We start from the raw sequence: 19,073 nt of genomic DNA, 5'->3' as shown, positions 1-19,073 counted from the left end.
AGTTGTGTCTCAGATCAATTAGTAGAACACATGAACAAGATGGTAGCAGACATAAACAAGACAAGATAGGTGGCGTTCTCGTAGATGGCAGAACTCTTTTTTTGTGGATTTCAAGGGGCTATAAAGAGAGAGTTGTTTAGTTATTAGCTATTTCCCGTTTTTTCTGTGAAGAACTCAGAGAGGGTTACTTAGTTATTATTTATTTCATTAATAGTGTTATTATTTGTTTCCTGGCTTTTTTTCTGTAAAGAACCTGTAAAGGGTTATTTGGTTATGTGTGGCTTTCTGGGAAACAATAAAATTTTTAAGCTCCCCTACGATCGTTGATGTTACAAACTGACACCGGCCCCCCATCAGAGAAGGGAAAAGTTATGTGGCCCGAAAAGGAAAAAGTTTGGGGACCCCTGGTGTATAGTAAGGCGTTTTTCGACGAAAAAAACCCCACCATGTACAGGAAGGCGTTTTTCGACGAAAAAAACGACCATGAATAGTCAGATGTTTTAACAAAAAAAAAAACAAAAAAAAAAACAGCCATGTATAGTAAGGCATTTTTAGACGAAAAAAACGACCATGTGTAGTAAGGCGTTTTTCAACGAAAAAAACAACCATGATTAGGAAGGCGTTTTTAGCCACAAAAAAAACGACCATGTATACTACGACATTTTTAACCGAAAAAAACGACCATGTATAGTAAGGCATTTTTAGCCACCCAAAAACGACCATGTATAGTAAGGAATGTTTAGCGTCAAAAACGACCATGTATAGTAAGGCATTTTTAGCCCCCAAAAAACGACCATGTATAGCACGGCGTTCTTAGCCGAAAAAAAAATGACCATGTATAGTAAGACATTTTTAGCCCCCAAAAAACGACCATGTACAGGAAGGCGATTTTAGCCGAAAAAAAAGGACCACGTATCGTACGGCGCTTTTAGGCGAAAAAAAAGGACCATGTATAGTAAGATGTCTTTAGCCGAAAAAAACGACCATGTACAGTAAGCGGGTTTTAGCCGAAAAAAAAACGACCATGTTTAGTAAGGCGTTTTTAGCCGAAAAAAAAGTCAGCCGTTTTTAGCCAAAAAACATGACCATTTGTAGTAAGGCGTTTTTAGCCGAAAAAAAAACCCAACCATGCGTTTTTAGCCAAAAAAACCCGACCATGTATATTAAGGCGTTTTAACCTGAAAAAAACGACCATGTATAGTAAGGCTTTTTTAGCGGAAAAAAAAAACGCCTTACTATACATGGTCGGTTTTTTTCGGCTAAAAACACCTTACTATACATGGTCGTTTTTTGGGGGGCTAAAAATGCCTTACTGTATATGGTCTTTTTTTTCGGCTAAAAACGCGTTACTTTACATGGTCGTTTTTTTGGGGGGAGGTTAAAACGCCTTCCTATTCATTGTCGTTTTATTCGGCTCAAAACACCTTACTATTCATGATCGTTTTTTTCCTTGAAAAACGCCTTACTATACATGGTCGGTTTTTTCGTCGGAAAATGCCTTCCTATACATGGTGGGGTTTTTTGTCTAAAAACACCTTACTATACACGGTCGTTTTTTGGGGGGCTAAAAACACCTTACTCTACATGGTCATTTTTTTCCTCTAAAAACGACTCATCGTTCACTTCAAAGAGCTAAATCCTCAGGCCTGCTCCTGAATTATTTAAAATTTTGCAACATTTGTGTATAATTGTATGTATATATTGTTGTTTGTGTTATTATTGTCACGTTGTGCCCGAAGCGACAGAGTAATCGCTTAGTGCGCAACAAACTGGAGATAAGTGGATCACCGAAATAGCAGACACAGAAAGGAACTTTGTCACAAAAATGATATTTATTACAACACAAAATCCCCGTCTAAACGGACAACAGAAAACGCTGGTCAAAAAGAGAACCAGGAAATAATTGTAACGAGGCAACAGAAAACACTTGCGGGAAAAAACGGCAAGGAGAAAATTTTGGCAAAATACTATGATCACTCACGAGAGGATATCTAGGAACGCAACAATTGTCAAGAGTCTTTAAGGCAATGTTTCATTCAAGAAGAAATAGGCAATGGCACGGCGTGGAATACTCCGGCAGTGAGTTGACTGCCGCAGCGCCTAAATATAGCAGGTGCAATCGCCTACAAATGGGTAGCAGGTGTGCAGGCGACAAGCATGAACGCCTGCCCCCTGCTGTCAAATACGGAACGTGACAATTATCATATGCAATTGAATGAGAAGACCATTTCAAAATTCAAAATTTGGGACTCTCTCAATGCATAGTGGGACTCATACTTTTCTGATCAGCGAGTCCCTGGGACTCGCTGCCGGTAAACTGTAAAATTATCACTGCAGAGATTACCGCTTTTTGTGCACTCAGTGATTGACTTCTATGCAAAGTAATTTCTCAACTTGTCTTCGTGCCATGTCATGCCTGTTGAGTGTTGATTTACTTCACATTAAGAAACTACTATACTAAAATATTAATTCATAAATGTATATCATATGCTTTTTTGTTTTTCTCAGTATAAATAACACATACTACACTTGATCTTAGCCAAAAGGCCGAGATCGACAGGCGGATCGGTGCAGCGTCTGCTGTGATGCGGACGTTGTATCGGTCTGTCGTGGTGAAGAAGGAGCTGAGCCAAAGGGTGAAGCTCTCAATTTACCGGTCGATCTACGTCCCAACCCTCACCTATGGTCACGAGCTATGGGTCATGACCGAAAGAACGAGATCCCGGATACAAGCGGCCGAAATGAGTTTTCTCCGCAGGGTGTCCGGGCTCTCCCTTAGAGATAAGGTGAGAAGCTCGGTCATCCGGGAGGGGCTCGGAGTCGAGCCGCTTCTCCTCCACATCGAGAGGAGCCAGATGAGGTGGCTTGGGCATCTGATTCGGATGCCTCCTGAGCGCCTCCCCGGTGAGGTGTTCCGGTCATGTCCCACCGGGAGGAGACCCCGAGGAAGACCCAGGACACGCTGGAGAGACTATGTCACCCAGCTTGCCTGGGAACGACTCGGGATCCCCCGGGGAGAGCTGGAAGAAGTAGCTAGGGATAGGGAAGTCTGGGCTTCCCTGCTAAAGCTGTTGCCCCCGCGACCCGGCCCCGGATAAGCGGTAGATGATGGATGGATGGATGGATGGAAATAACACATACCCTGACTGTTCTACTCTTTGAATAAAAACACTTCATTCAAGCGTTAGGGAGTGCAAGGGATTATGATGGAGGGGTGTTGCAAATCATGAAGACCTGCCAAGTGGTATGATAGCCTTGTTTTATACATCTCCTCGGCTAGGCCTAAGCTTCAAACTCAGTCCTTGGTCCCTGGCCTTGGAGGCAAGTCCTTGGTCCTTGGCCTTGGCCTCGGATTCAAGTCATTGGCCTTGGCTTCGGGTTGCTGATCCTTGGACACAACACTGCTGAGAATGCATGACATGGAGGCCTCATTGAAAGATTAAAGATGAAAGCAAGATATTTTGAAGATATTCCCCATTCATGGCCTTACTCAGGAAAATAAAAAAACCCTGTAAGCTTCTGCCTACTCTTAAAATAAAACAGACAAGATGTACTTTTTCAGTTATGATTACTAGCATCAGTAAGTTATTTTTTGCTATGCAGTTCACAACGGTTACAATATCCCCGTGGGAACGTGTTTCGATGAATAAAAGTCACGACAGTCAACTCACACCTAAACATCATGCAAAACATGTAATGTGATGTTTTTTCTTCTCAGCCAGTGCCAAAAGTTAGTTAATAAAAAAAGGGAAGTTATTTGAGCAGTTTTTTTTTTAACATTTTGGACAAGTTATCATGAGTCTTGCATATAAGCAATAAACATATTTACTTTTGACTTTTGGATCTCAGTACATTTCAGGATCTGTATATTTTTCCTTTATCAAAGTGCAAGAGTTGAATCAGTACTTTTACGAGAATAATTTGTTTTACACAGATGTGATCCACTGCCAAGACACTGAATGATAGTACTACTTGTACAAACATTGGCAAATTTAAAGTGGGTCAGTCCATAATATAAAATCCATATTAATATGTACTGTGCACATATTCTACTGCTTGTAAACAAGGTTAAAACTCATACAATGATGCTTGTACCAAACTGGCCAGTATCTGAACTGTCTTTTGGTATTTTCCCTCATACCATAACTTATCCTTTAAAAGTCATGAGGAGTCCCAATCACCACTTGTGACAAATGAAGAAGAGCATGGCACAACATATTAAAGATAATAAGATACAACGTGTTACGAACTCGGGTAAACCGAGTTAGGGAGGGGGATCCAAAAAAAAACGTAGACAAAAACAAGGTCTCCGATGTAAAGACAATTTAATGTCCAAATCGAAAATAAGCGAGAACATAAAGCGCTGGTCCACAATGAGGACCAGGAGGTAAATCAAAAACGACTAACAAAAGGAGCTTGCACAAAAGAGCAAGAAAAGGAAAGTAAAGCCACAAACTATGAACTAGTGATGGGTCCATGAGGCCTCATGAGGCGTGTCGACACACTGACACACTGTGTTGATACTGTGCTGATACTGTGTCACTGACCACTGCCACCTGCTGGACCTTCAAGATCCCTGCATCCAACCCACTCAACAGACTGAACTGACTGATAATTTTTTTGTATATTGAACATATAAAATATACAATTCGGTAATAAATTGGCAAAAAGTGAAGGTAAGATATAAAAAAAGGAAAAGAAAATAGTCATCATCACAAATATGTGTTCAAAGGAGTAGAAAGAAGTAAAAAAACCCAAGAGTCCTACCCCTTCTTATATATGAATTGATCATTTTTCAAAATAGAAAAGAAAGTCTACATATCAACAAATGCTTTTACCCTTATGTATGCTGTACTTATACATTTTTACAACTTTAGGTTTGTATATACAGTACATACTCATTGGAGCACAAGTATATGTCGATTTTCTCATATTCATAATGGATGCTACATTTCATTAATATATTAAATAATCTCATCAATGTATTCCTGATGTATTGCTATATTTCATGGGTGTATCGAATTTATTAGCTTAATTCTGATTTGTGTAGTTGTCTTGTACTACTCTCAAATTCATTTTTAATCTCAGCAAGAGAGTTACTCATTTTACTGGTCCGTTTCAGAATCATTCCACAGATTTACACCTATTACAGATACACTCCTTTGCGTGATGTTTGTTAGTGTTTTGGATTTTTCTGTATAGGTTAGTACCCCTTAAATTATGACAACTTTCTCGAATTTTAAAAAGCTTCTGGATGTTTTGGCAAAGGAGGTTATTGTGTGCTTTGTACATTAATTGGGCGATTTTGAAGTCAACCAGGTCATGAGATTTCATTGTTTAATTTGATAAACAGTGGATTTGTGGGTTCCGTCTATTTGGAGCCAGTGATTGTTCTGATTGCTTTGTATTGTAGTTTTAAAACAGTATTTTACTGGCATTTCCCCATATTTCCACACAATAGGTCAAATATGGAAGTAATAAAAGTGTGTACAAGGATTTCTTATTCAGCACATCCTTAGTTTTGGGAGGATCCCTATGGTTTGGGATATTTTTCTTTTATTATCTATTATGTAGCTGCCAGCACGGTTTTGCATCTACAACTGTTCCAAGACATTTTCATAAGGTCATTCATCGATTTGATGAAGTGTATACAATATCATTCACATCCATGCATTCATTTTGCAACATTCAATGTGTTCAAATAATGTGAAGATCATTTGAATGAGGATGCTTGTGGGCTTTGATTTCACATTTTTATTGAGAAAAATAAGATGCTCCAATGTTTTAAACTTCAGCCAGTTGCGTCTTTTACAAGCAATTTCTCCTGCTGTGGAGAACACACGCTCACAAGGGACGGATGAGGCTGGCGTACAAAGGAACTCCTTTGCGAGGTGGGAGAGGTTTGGGAAAGAAGTGTGTTGGTCCTTCCAGTACAGCTGCTTCCTGGAACCTTGATTGTCAAACATGGAGTGGAGAGTCAACCAATAATTACTGATTGTCAATTAATCATCAACATAGCAACCGTGAAAAGATGAGTGAACGTTTGTATACCTGGCGTAATACCGGGTGTATCGCGAACATGCTTGGCCCGATAATGCCTCAGCATGGTGGAGGTGCTTCTGTTGGCGAATTGACTTGGCAAATTCGACATTTCACCTGTAATGAAATGTGAATAAGAAGTAACTAAGAGTTACCTTGAAATGTATTCGGATTAACAACACGTCAATAATCTGAGAGGCACTCGGCGAGAGGCTCTCGGCGACAGAAGGCGATTTGAATAAATAAATAAATAATACCTTATTCTCCAGGACATCAAAATGGTCCCACACGGCGGATGATTTGCGTCTCTGCTCCATAATCGGCAAGGAAGGCAAGGCACGAACACGAAGTCTGCACTGACACGAGCTTCGACAAGCGAGCGTGAGTGAGGTCTGGCTTGTTTCGGCAGGTGTTCCTTATAAACACTGTGTGGCGGGCTTTTGCTGCGTCAACGCCCTCTGCACTGAGTCGACGCCCCCTGGACTAAGTGGCGCAGCCTGTACTGTGCCAAGCAGCCGATGCAGGTGCAGTTCACGTGTCAATTAGCAGCCTGGACTGTGTCAACACAGTCGATGTGTCAATTAGCAGCCTGGACTGTGTCAACGCAGCCGGTGTGTCAATTAGAAGCCTGGACTGTGTCAACGCAGTTCACGTGTCAATCACGTGACGTAATGAGCCAGCACATGCATCGACACGTGGTTTGCTCTGTGAGCCCGGCGCATGTGTCAATGCATCGTGTCGCTGGACCCATCACTACTATGAACGAAAAACTATGTAATACTTTGTAGACGCAAGAAAAGCCAGATCATCAAAACAAAATGGTACTTACACAAAAACTTGGTACCGAGACTACACGCGAAAACACGACGAGGTCAAAAGCCACTAGTGACTAGTCAATGAGCAACGAGGTAAGCAATGCCATAAACAATACTCCCACAACAGGTGTAGAACGTAGGAGTCCTTAGATAGTGTCTCTATTGATTAATGATTGCCAGCAGGTGTGCTAGGGAGACCGCTCCTGCCACCTGCTGGCCAGACCGAAAAACCGAAATGTGACACAAAGACTACGTAGCGACGTGTCTAATGTCTATCAGGTAAGAATAGACTACAATTGACAGGCTCACAAATATTGCACATTAGAGTATTGCACATCAGATAGGAATGCTTTGCCGGAATCTCAAATGGTGCTCTAAATTCAGATTAGGGGTAACAGTTTGGCATGAACAGCATCCAGACGGACTTCTTTATTTATTTATTTTTAATATTCAGATTAGTGCACGTGTGGGTATTTGAGAAAATTAATTCCCAGCATGCTTTAAGCCTCTGTGCAACTATTAAGTGAAATTAATGACAGTCTTGCTTTGTCGAGGTGCTGTCATTGTACATAATGGTCACAGTGTATCACTGGCTGAGAGCAGCAGTATGACACTTCACATTTAGAATGGAAATGTTCCTCAGATTTCATGCCAAAGAGCACTTTCGGGATGTCTCTGGGATGGGTGATAGAATCAGAGACAGCTCTAGACTTCGGAGAACCAGCCATTCGTCGAGGGTGCCATCTGCTGGACAGAGTGCCACATTGATGTTAAAAAAAACCCGGTCCGTATTCACGTCAGTACTGTATAATTATAATTAATCAAATGAATTATGACGAATAGTTGCAGGCCAAATAGAAAAAGAAGGCAATTGAAATCGATACAAACAATTCATGAAGTTAAGAGGAGCAAAGTGAATTCATTTTAAATCAGTGATCCTTCCAAGGCAGGGTGGCGAATTGACTCTTGAGTTCCTGCATTTGTTGTTGTATATTTCAAAATTTATGATCGTGATAGTTGCAGTTTAAAATTCAATTCTAACTTTAAATAAAGACAAATTTCATAATAAAGGGAAATAAGAACATGCCATTAACTATTTAATGATAAGCCCAAAAAGTTGAACCAGCATCAACAGACTCCTTTGTTGTGGAGAAAAGTGAACGTGAGGAAATCTAAGGCTGTTTCAGAAATTTAAATTTATGCCACTACTCACAACAGAATTTTCTCTCGATAATTTTGTAGTTTTTTTGTAAAAGTCGTAAATCTAACTGAAATGCACTTAATGTACCTCATGTCCAGTGACTAATGTAAGGAATGACGCTTGATGAACTATCAAAGTACTGAATGTTAAACTAAAAAGAGACATTGCTTTATCATTAAATAAAATCCAAATACATGATTCTGTGCTGCATGAATCTTATTAAAGTGTGGAAGCTGCACATATGGGCAATAATTTGACAACTCATGCAACTCACAACAACAACAACAACTCAACATGGAGTAGCTCACATACCGGTAGATTGAAATTTAAAGCAATGGCCAAATAATATGACTGGAAATGTAAATGCTCGTAAAAAAGAGCCTGGTAGAATTTCATGGACGTTGGCACATGTATTAAAATTGTGTTGGTTTGGTCAATAAAATTACATGTTGCAACAAGAAGTACCTCGCATGATTTGTTTGGCAATAATGATAATATCAGTGACTATCAAGAGTATTATTAACAGGACTATGATTTTTCATTTGTATTTGTATTTATTTATTTTTCTTACAGCATACCAACCAAATAGTGACGACTGTATATGTTTCCATCACAAGTGTGTATGTGGCGTTTTAGGCTATCTTTTGCAGTTCAGTGCTTCTTCTCTTGTCCTCATACCTCCTAGTGGTGAAAGGAAATGGGACACGGTACAGTACGTTTTGAGGACTGCTGCCCCAAATAACATCATGCACTTTCAAACATGGCGTAATGTCAATTATTCCTAAAACACATAAAACATACCTGTTAGGGAGACAGAATATTTCTTGGTTTGGCAAGGGTTTGACTATATTTTCAGGTAACACATTCATACATGAAGCTTGCTTCTTGTACTGTATTAGAGAGATTGTAAACTAAAAACCCATCACTGCATTTTAATTTTAGAACAGTGTAAAACCAACAAAAGCCTGACATTTCAAACACCAGATTCTTGGCTTTGAGCCTGCTATTCACACATTTGTCCTATTCTAGGGTTGCCAGAGGCACGATATGATGAATGCCCCATTATATCATGTGGTTTGATGGAATTACTTGCATGCAAGAGGAATTTGGTTTCCAACTGCATATGTGCTATATGTGAAAGTGGGCGTGTTAATCCAAGGTGTATTTTACGCACAGTTATAATCAATTAATACAATAGCTTTTTATTTTGTATACCGGTAAAGCTGGGACTGTTGCCCATGATACAGATTGTTTTTTGAGACTGTGTGCATTGAGATGTTGCAATTACACTGAAATAACGCAGGATGTGGTCCGAGCTTGTGTGACTCATGAATCACAGGGTTTGTTTTAAAGTCCACCGCTTGCTTTTCTTGTCACACTGAGTAGCTGATGGCCCCGAGATGGACTGAAATAGAAAAGGAACTGCTTTGCACGTTACACGTTTGTATGCAATCGCCGACACACACACACACACACACACACACACACACACACACACACACACACACACACACACACACACAGTCATGCCTTTGCCCTCATTTTATCATCCTTGTTTGGCAGCTCACCATGTTGGCATGCGTGTTTGTGTGTTTGTTTGGTTGCTAGGTAACGTGCAACCCACATTTATAATGGACCACACCAGCTGAATGCTATCGTCCGCATGCACACTATCGGGGGTACTTCTCAACATATGATTTTTCCCATCAGGCTGTCCAACTCAGTAGCAGCAGGTCTAGACATGACACAGTATTTAATCACTGAAAGATAAAGAGATGGTGATGCGCTGTTAGTGTTTTCATCTACATTGTTAATACGATGACCACAAATTAGGATGTCGCATTTGCAATTTAACTCATGGTTGTACTGATGTGTTTGTTTTCGTGATGAATTTGTGAAAGTAAATCGCACATTACATAAATGCTTTTACAGGAGAGCTATGTATAAAATACTATGACTGCAAACAAAGTGGAATTCAAAGCAACTGTTCAAAGACGCCGTAGTTAAGAAAAAAAACAAAAAAACATTTTCTAAAATGTCCACTAACTTTTCTTCTGGTTTGCTAATTAGTTTCTTGGCCCCTCTGCTACAGTGTATCTCACTTCTGTTCTTAGTCACAGAGCCTCTTATGTTTTCTTCTAAAAGGTTTGCAATAAAAGTCCCAATTTCCACTGCCTATTTCTTTATTTCACGACCCATATTTCCCATTGGCCTATACCAATATACAATTTGTGGCTAAATATTCTATAGTTTATAACGAGATTCAGATGCACAGTGACATGTCTGTATCACACAATGAGCTTTCTTCTCCTTTTCTAATGTCCATTTAAAGTAACAAGTGCAGATATGTTCATTTTGTACAGTAACCTCATGCTGAAGTTGGAGGCCTGGCAAGGACGGGTTGACTGCCGTGTGCCGTTATTATTCTCTGACTTGTTTGGAACACGTGTTCCTCCATCACCGTGATGAGATCTGAGAGCTAATTTAAGTTTGTTTTCTGACTGACAGTCCCGATGGTTCATCTGTGTATCTGAGCTCATTAGTCAACTCAGAGGCTTCTCATTTTATGTTGCGCGCTGGTGATTGAACTGTAAGTCTCTCTGAGGAAATTGATGCGAGGTGCTTCCCGCCGTCATGTCATCAGACAGTGCGGTCAATTCACTTTATTTCCTGTTGGATCATTTCCCTTCTTTAGTGAGGTAATAAGGAGACCATCCGTCACTTCTGGAAAATGAACACAATGATGGAGCAATCTTGATTTAACCTTTTTTGTAATAGCTCTGTCATGAAACCCATTTGAAGAACAGAATATGTGACTCATGACAGGTAGACAAATGTTGGCGGTCACTCAGCTCCAAAATATTTGACCTTATCTGTTGTTCGCGGCTGGTGTTGATTATGGCAACTCTGGCATTTGTTGTTGTAAAGAAATAACAATAATGATGTCTTCTCTTTAATGGTGCGTATGAATACATTTGCTGTAGTAGGTATCAAATGATAGTGGTCAGTCATTTTTATTGCTGTTCAATTGTCAGCAGCTTTTGACATCGGCTACATCCAGTATTACATAAAGTGCAACGTCATCTTCTTCATTTATGTCCCGCGTGTTGGTTACTGTCATGTCCCATGATCCTTTGGGCATGTGGGCTGGACAAGAGTGTAGTGTTCAAAGAGGAATGCTAAAAATAGTGTGACACCACCGGCAGCTGCCTCGTGAAACGCGACTACAGGCACGGCCACACACACACAAGGACCCTTTGAACCGCCGTAGCCCACCACTCCTACATGCACATGTCGTCGTACTTGGATGCTTGCATGGACTCTTCTAAAATATTTCCCATTATGTTCATTAGAAATATGCTGTAATGTATAATATATTGTATAGTTTATAATCTGTGCCTGTGTGGCGAATGACAGATCCTTTTTTCTTTGTGTCTCAGGTATTGACTGAGCTGTGCAGAAAACAATCTTGGCGGAAAAATGGAGAGGCATCCTATTGTGATTGTTATTGATCACTTTCACTCTCTCCAGAAATGTCTTTCGACCGACTATCCATTATCACAGTACTTCTGTTTTCCCAAGGCACTGCAAACTTTTTCCCCAAACCCTCCAGTTGACCCTTGAGGTCGATGACACTATTCTATATTGTGACTCGGTCTGTTTCTCTCACCCTCAGTTGCCCTATTAACCTTCTGGCTCCACTGCTTAAAAGTGCAAGGGTCATCACTTCATATGATTGCAGGCAAGTTAAGTAACAAAAGCATGTTTTATTTTTTAAAAAATGGTGTATTGCACTTCAACCTGGTCTGAGGTCTATGCTTAACTGTGTGTTTTTCTATTTAACACTCGAATTTACTTAAAACATATACCGGTATTTGAGGATAAAACAACACACAAATAGCATCTTACTTCTGTTATATCAATCCCGAGACCCCCAATGGCAAAATTATGTGACCTTCTTAGCAGTAGCTGGAACTGCTCCTTACATAACTGAGGGCACTGCATGGCCCTGCTCTAACTGTAGGTACTGACTCCAAGGTAACTCACCCTGTGTATATAGTACTGATGTGGTATGAAAAGATATTTCATGTAATCTTTAGGATCTGGGTTCTATATTACTTGTCACAACTCCAATTACAGTTTATGTGTCCCCCCCCCCCCCCCCCCCAAATGGAGGAAGTTACATATGTTTGCCTTTTTGACATCTATACTTACTTTGTATACCGTGTCTAAGGGAAAACATAACTCACCATGACATTCTGGGCTCTTGGAATGATCGCTCGCTAATGTATCGTTCAATTATATACAGTGTATATCACACACACACACACACACGCACACACGCACACACACACACACACGCACACACACTTGAAACCAGACCCATTGGACAGCTGAATAGGCGTCTGGCAACAGGAGGCTATTGGGGATAAGGAGGACAGGAAGCTACGACAGAACAGCTGAGTGGCTACACAGGAGGGAGGAAATGTCGAGCATATCGGAGTATGTATGCTTTTGGAGTATGTATGTAAGAAGTCGGACGTTTCGAAAAATCCACCAAAATGTATTTAGCTCCATGACATGGGTGTATAACTAGAAATGGCATGATGCAGCCTAGGTGTGCCTAATGTGACCGGTGATTGTCAGTACTGTAAAAAATGTTTGATCTTCACAGTTGTAAAGTTTGAAGAGCCTACAAAAGTGATTAAAAATAACAAAATGTAGACAAGGTGGAGTCAGGTGGTCGCAAGACAAAAGAGGTCATGGGTGGACCTAGAGGAGGTGTTGGGGTGACAGTGGGTGTGGTAAAGCTACAAATAGCCATGCTTGCAGCTGGGGGACCCTTCACTTGGTTCCTCTCCCATTCACCCATTGGCTCAGTTGGGTCTTGGTTTCTCCAGCAGCTCCACCACAGCAAATAACCGTCAGCCATGAGCAAGTCCTACTCCTCCTCGGCCCAGACGGCCTCCTCATACCGTCGCACCTTTGGTTCTGGTGTCAGTTCATCCCCGATGTCTTCCCTTTTCTCCACTCACGGAGGAGGAGGAGGTCGCAGCTCCTCAACCCATACTACTCGAATGTATGAGGTGAAGAGTGGTGCTCCTTTGTATTCCAGCTTCAGGGTGTCCTCCGGCGGTGCTGGGATCGGCTCCTCCAAAGCCATGCGCACCTACGGCGAGAAACTTGACTTCAACCTGGCCGATGCCATGAACCAGGACTTCCTCAACACAAGGACCAACGAGAAGGCCGAGCTTCAGCATCTCAACGACCGCTTCGCCAGCTACATTGAGAAAGTTCGTTTTCTCGAGCAGCAGAACGCTGCCCTGACGGTAGAGATCGAAACGCTCAAGGGCCGTGAGGGACCCGGGCGTGTGGCTGAGATGTATGAAGATGAAATGAGGGAGCTGAGGAGGCAGATTGAAGCTCTGTCAAACCAGCGGGCTCGTGTGGAGGTGGAAAGAGATAACCTGGCTGACGACCTTCAGAAATTGAAGCTCAGGTAGGCGAGAGGGGGGTTAAAGGCTGAACACAACCAAGAACAAACCCAAGATGGTCGTCACTGTAGCATTTCAAATCAAGGGCAAGGGTTTGGAGTTGTTACAACATGTAGGCCACAATTGGCTTGAATTAACATTAGCATAAGATTAAGATTAAGATATCCTTTATTCGTCCCACACTGGGGAAATTTGAAACAATGTTTCAATTTATGTTCTGTTTTTTTTTAACATCTTTACATATGGCACCAAGTAAGGGCAACCCCCTGCCCCCAGCATCCAGTGTCCATTTTGATAGTTGTGTGATAACCTAAGAGTCAGTCGGCTCTTCTGTATTCCACAAGTCTCATTGTTTCCTTTCTTTTGTCACTGCAGACTACAGGAAGAGGTTCACCAGAAGGAAGAAGCCGAGAACAATCTCTCTGCTTTTAGAGCGGTAGGCCAATATTTTTTTTCTATACACTATCTCCGTTTTTTTGTTCATTGATGCTCCTGCAATATCCCACACTAATCTGAGGCCTATTGAATCTTCCAATAGTTATCCGTGCACGGACGCAATAATTTTCTGATCTTCCTCTTTCATATTTAGGATGTGGACAATGCCACTCTCGCCAGGTTGGACCTGGAGAGGCGCATCGAGAGTCTACAAGAGGAGATTGCCTTCCTCAAGAAGATCCATGAAGAGGTCTGTTAAGCAGTCAGTTAAATACATCTTTTGTAGCTGTTGACCAATGCCCAAGATACTGTAAATAGACCAAATCAGATGTTGGCTCATTGTGAAGTTCAGGATCCCGAAAAAATGCCTCACATAAACACACAGGCTATGCATGACACATTTCACAGTAGCTCACGTTCAGTGAACTCATGTCATTATGGTCAGTTTGAAAACACAAATAAAGAGATGCTGTTCTTTTACTCATCAACTTTGACCTTTGAGAAATTCTCAACTGCCAACTGCTGGAAAAGAGCAGGTCAGCTGTTGTCTCTATCTATGCAGGAGAGAAAAAAAGGAGTGTATGGAAGTTGTGTGAACAGATGCAAAGCTATTTATACCATTTGGTTGGTCCACAGGGCAGCTGAAGGCAACCGAGACTTCACAGTTTGAATGTAACAGTTGTGCCCTCAAGAAATTAGCCTCAAATAGTTGTGAAGGCTAATATTGGACAATCCTGTATTTGTCATAACCTAAACAAAGCACTAGCAAGAATAGCTTACCCTTGACTGTTAAGGTTGCCATAAAAAGTTGATATTGCATTGTCTTTATCGCAATGTGAATGACTCTTGTTGAAAATGAAATTCTCTGCAGGAGATCCGTGAGCTGCAGAGCCAGATGCAGGACACTCAGGTGCAGATCCAGATGGACATGTCGAAACCCGACCTGACCGCAGCTCTGAGGGACATCCGTATGCAGTACGAGGCGATCGCTGCCAAGAACATCTCAGAGGCAGAGGACTGGTACAAGTCTAAGGTAGGCCGCCACATACACGAAGCAAACATTGTAACCTTAGAAAAGTTTTTTTAAAGCTCTACTTGTTTGTGTGGACAAGCTTTTCATGTGCCATTCTAAAGCTCGGAACTCAACCCTCTTTCCTCAGGTCTCAGATCTGAACCAGGCTGTGAGTAAGAACAATGATGCCCTGCGCTCTGCCAAACAAGAGAGCATGGAGTACAGACACCAGATCCAGTCCTATACCTGTGAGATTGACTCACTCAAGGGCACCGTGAGTATGAAACACAATTTTACTTACCATATGAAGCAGTTTTTTTTTCTGCCCAATTTCTTCACCAGTTCTGCTTTTTACAATATAATCTGTTCTCATGATTTGGCAGCTGCTCCTTCAAATGTTGCTGCATGTTGTTGCTTCAGTTTCACATGATAATGTTATCCGTGTCTTTCACTTCCAATTCGTCCACTGCTAACTTCGCTCCGCAGAACGAGTCTCTGCTGCGTCAGATGAGAGAGATTGAGGACCGCATGAGTCGCGAGGCTTCTGGCTACCAGGACACTATCGCACGTCTGGAGGAAGACATTGCCAAGATGAAGGTCAGCACTGTATTTTATGTTCCATCGGCAAACTAAATAAAACCGAATCCCACGGATGCATAAATCAGTAATGCAGTTCAAAGAGAATATGATGCCCTGCCAGGTGATACTGAGTGCACCGTTTGTCACAGATGTGTTTATTTGCAATCGTCACAGTGCTTGAATGTTTGGGCAAGGCGTTTATTTGACGACACCATTGGTTTTCCAGGACGACATGGCCCGTCACCTGAGGGAGTACCAGGACCTGCTGAATGTTAAGATGGCTCTTGATATTGAGATCGCCACCTACCGCAAGCTGCTGGAGGGAGAGGAGAGCAGGTGAGTTACTCTTATGGAAACTCGACGACAACCCTGTCTAGACTTGACACAAATCTGTATGGCCGGAACGTATCGACAGGTATTTTGTATTTTATGCAAAATCGGTGATCGGTTGCCATGTCATAATTTGCAGATCGATCAATTAAGTCATTGATTGGATCCGTAAAATAAGACATTACGGCAAAAGCAATCTCGTTCACTCCAGGGACATTCTGTGTTACCACATTAATAATCCAACGTTTCATATTTAGTCATTCGCCCTCTGCCCCTCAATATTCTAAAATAAAGTTGCTTTTTTAGACTGTTGGGTTCCGCCCATCCCTTTTCTTGTATTTAATATTCACCAGGAATTTGTTGAGAATTTTTAGGGTTTAATTGTCGTTATTTTTTACCCCAATGTGGATGTCAATTATCCGCACATTTTGGCTAATCGTGGGCTGGGCTGGTCCCAAACTTCCATGAAGAGTGGAGTTTGACTGTACAGTAAATAAACAAGTGGTTAAATAAATTGGTCCAGATTCTGATCGGATTGGTGATCGTTTTTCACTCGCTGAACGATGGTTGGTGATCACTTCCAAAATCCTGATAGCCTTTTGCCTCTGCCCACATATCCATGATTCAGCATTCACAAATTCACTTGTTGGTGATTTTTTTTTTTTAATCCATCCACTATTATTCGCTGAAAAATATTAAATAACTTAGCCCGAGGAAACTACTTTGTATGTTGAAATAAGTCAATTTGACAAAAGTGCTGCTTTTCCACCATCTTGTTGCAGAACTGGCATTTTTGGAAACAATTGCTTTGGGATTTTTTTTTTTTTTTTACTATTCACACAGGCTTGTTCCCTTAGCCCCTATGACTACTGGGGGAACGCTGTATGTCTGAAACATAATTCATCTTCCTATTTTTCTAATATATTGTATTTCTTTGTGTTAATTTATTTTCTAGGATCACCACCACTATGCCTGTCCAAACTGCCTATTCCTCAATTGGATTTCGAGGTAAGGGAAGCTGTGCAGCCTTTCCACAAACATACCCATAGGAAAACCATTGTAGAGGAAGGCATAAAAGAGTAATTATAAACCATGACCGAACATGGTATTTTGCTATTTTGAGGACATTACATAACTCCAGTGACCCATACTCCCCACTGTGTGGGGACGTATGACATGTAACTGAACACTCTGGGCTCACTGGTTCATAGAACTGGGCCGAGAGGCATTAGTGTCATCAATCAAAATAATTAAAATGATACTATGTCTGTGTATGTCTCACCCTAGAGACCAGTCCTGAGTCTCAGCCCCAGCGTTCCTCAGAGATGCACTCAAAGAAGACGGTTCTTATCAAGACCATCGAGACCCGCGATGGCGAGGTTGGAACAAATACACGTGCACGCGCGTTACCATTAGACGTCATTTATAAATGAACCGGTGTCATCTTTTCCCTAATCCAAATGACATATTCTGTGAGCGAGGGCTCTGGTGCCTGATGTGTAAGTCGGGTTCAAGAGTTGCACTTCTTTTTTTTCACCATATTGGAAGCAAACTACGAGATTTTATTAAGATAGTTGAGGTTTCCTCCAGTTTAAACTTGAAACGGCCTTGCCGGCTCCAAACGAAACCTGATGTTGATATAAGACTGACTTGAAGTCTCGTAGTTTGATTTCCACGAGCACTCATAAAGGCTGCCCTCGTGAGTATTTAGGAGTAACGGTAACATGATGTAAATTTTACAAACCATATGCATTGACTGACAATCCTTCACTAAAAAACAAAAAAATAAATAAATTTAAACCACAAAATCAATTCACGTTATTTCAGACTTAAAAAATCAACTTCATGAAAACAGAGTGTCTAATGAAGTTCCTGAAAGAAAAGTCAAATCACGTGTCTGTTTTAGGCCAACCTTTTTGATGAAACCTCAAGACCAATTTCCATTCTTTTCCCAAAGTGTACGCCGATGTTTTGGGATAAAATAAGCAACATTATAGTTACTACTATGGGGTTGCTGCGATGAACTGTAGGAGTGCTCAGTTACTATTTTCTACCAAATTCACATGAGAAAAAGTTGCTTGTGGAAAAAATAAAAATAAAATGAAAATAAACCTGCAGAATTGACGGACCCTTGTCGCCCTCTTTCCCTCTCACTTCATTCATGATGACGTAAGACGCTTCACAGTAGATGGGAAACACGCTCTCGTTTAATCTCAACACACTATGATCCTTCATGTTGGACAATAGATTCTTAACCAACAGTCCAAATATATATTTTTTTATATCTCTGCTGTCTTTCACAGGTTGTCAGTGAGTCCACACAGCACCAGCAAGACATCATGTGAATGGGAGGTGATGACATAAAAACACGTTATTTACAATAAGTTATAAAAAAAAAAGAATAAAAATAGGAAACGTAGGCATCTTCCCATTGTTGTGTAATATGGTTTATGACAAATCTTGTCATACATGGCGTGAAACGTGGTCAGAGCGAATTGTGATGGCAATTTTTCCGCATTTTGTCTACGCAACTATGCATTTGTGAAATGGGATAGAGGATGGCTTGTGTTAGAGTTTGCGGCTGGAACAAAAGTGGGAAGATGGTGGTTAAAAATGTCAAGAAACATCTATTGAAAAAGGAACTAAGACATGTGTGACATTATGATCTTGGCCTTGAGCCGAGAGCGTGTGATTGCGTGTGCATCGGCGACCATGTGGAGCTGCTTCACTCTGACTAAAATCGCAAAAATAAAAGACATTTATGATCACAACTTGTTCAAGGTTCTTTTGGCCAGACAAACATGTGCTGTGGCCGTCCTGCATGCACTACATTTTTTATCATCTGAAACAATTGCTTTGACACCAAGTGTTTTGTGTCGCACATTTAATTGACTCTTTGAGCAAGCGGGGCCCTGTTGAAATGATCAGAAGCGGTCTCTGTGAACAATGGCTCGTTAATGAGCTGGGCTCCGTCTCAACCGAGATTGACTGTGAAGCATGTGACTGAAGTCAGTGGACTGAAAATGTTAGCAGAGATAGGAAGCGGAGGGAAGGGGCACGCTGTAAGACAGAAAGGCTAAGAGAGCAGCACAGGCAGCGAGCAAGACACAGACAGTTCGATGATAATGAAAAGGTTATAACGGGAGAAAAATCATTACTGAATCCGA

At 41.2% G+C, this 19,073-nt stretch overlaps 1 protein-coding gene and 1 pseudogene across 1 annotated transcript; one reads left to right on the top strand and one right to left on the bottom strand.

Annotated features, from left to right (window-relative positions):
• Positions 1 to 2,380: 2,380 nt before the first annotated feature.
• Positions 2,381 to 2,560, bottom strand: LOC127612372 (uncharacterized; annotated as a pseudogene).
• Positions 2,561 to 12,883: 10,323 nt separating this feature from the next.
• desma (desmin a) lies at positions 12,884 to 18,677 on the top strand. Its single transcript, XM_052082104.1, has 10 exons — positions 12,884 to 13,555; positions 13,926 to 13,986; positions 14,140 to 14,235; positions 14,857 to 15,018; positions 15,146 to 15,271; positions 15,484 to 15,594; positions 15,803 to 15,912; positions 16,862 to 16,914; positions 17,194 to 17,285; positions 18,210 to 18,677. Exons 1-10 carry the CDS (start codon positions 12,987 to 12,989, stop codon positions 18,249 to 18,251), a joined length of 1,422 nt encoding a protein of 473 aa, XP_051938064.1. The 5' UTR covers positions 12,884 to 12,986; the 3' UTR covers positions 18,252 to 18,677.
• Positions 18,678 to 19,073: the final 396 nt, after the last annotated feature.

The sequence above is a fragment of the Hippocampus zosterae genome, chromosome 12 (assembly GCF_025434085.1).
Source record: "Hippocampus zosterae strain Florida chromosome 12, ASM2543408v3, whole genome shotgun sequence".
NCBI lineage: Eukaryota > Metazoa > Chordata > Actinopteri > Syngnathiformes > Syngnathidae > Hippocampus > Hippocampus zosterae.
Note: the sequence above shows the minus strand (reverse complement) of the source record. Positions and strands in the feature narration are given on the sequence as shown.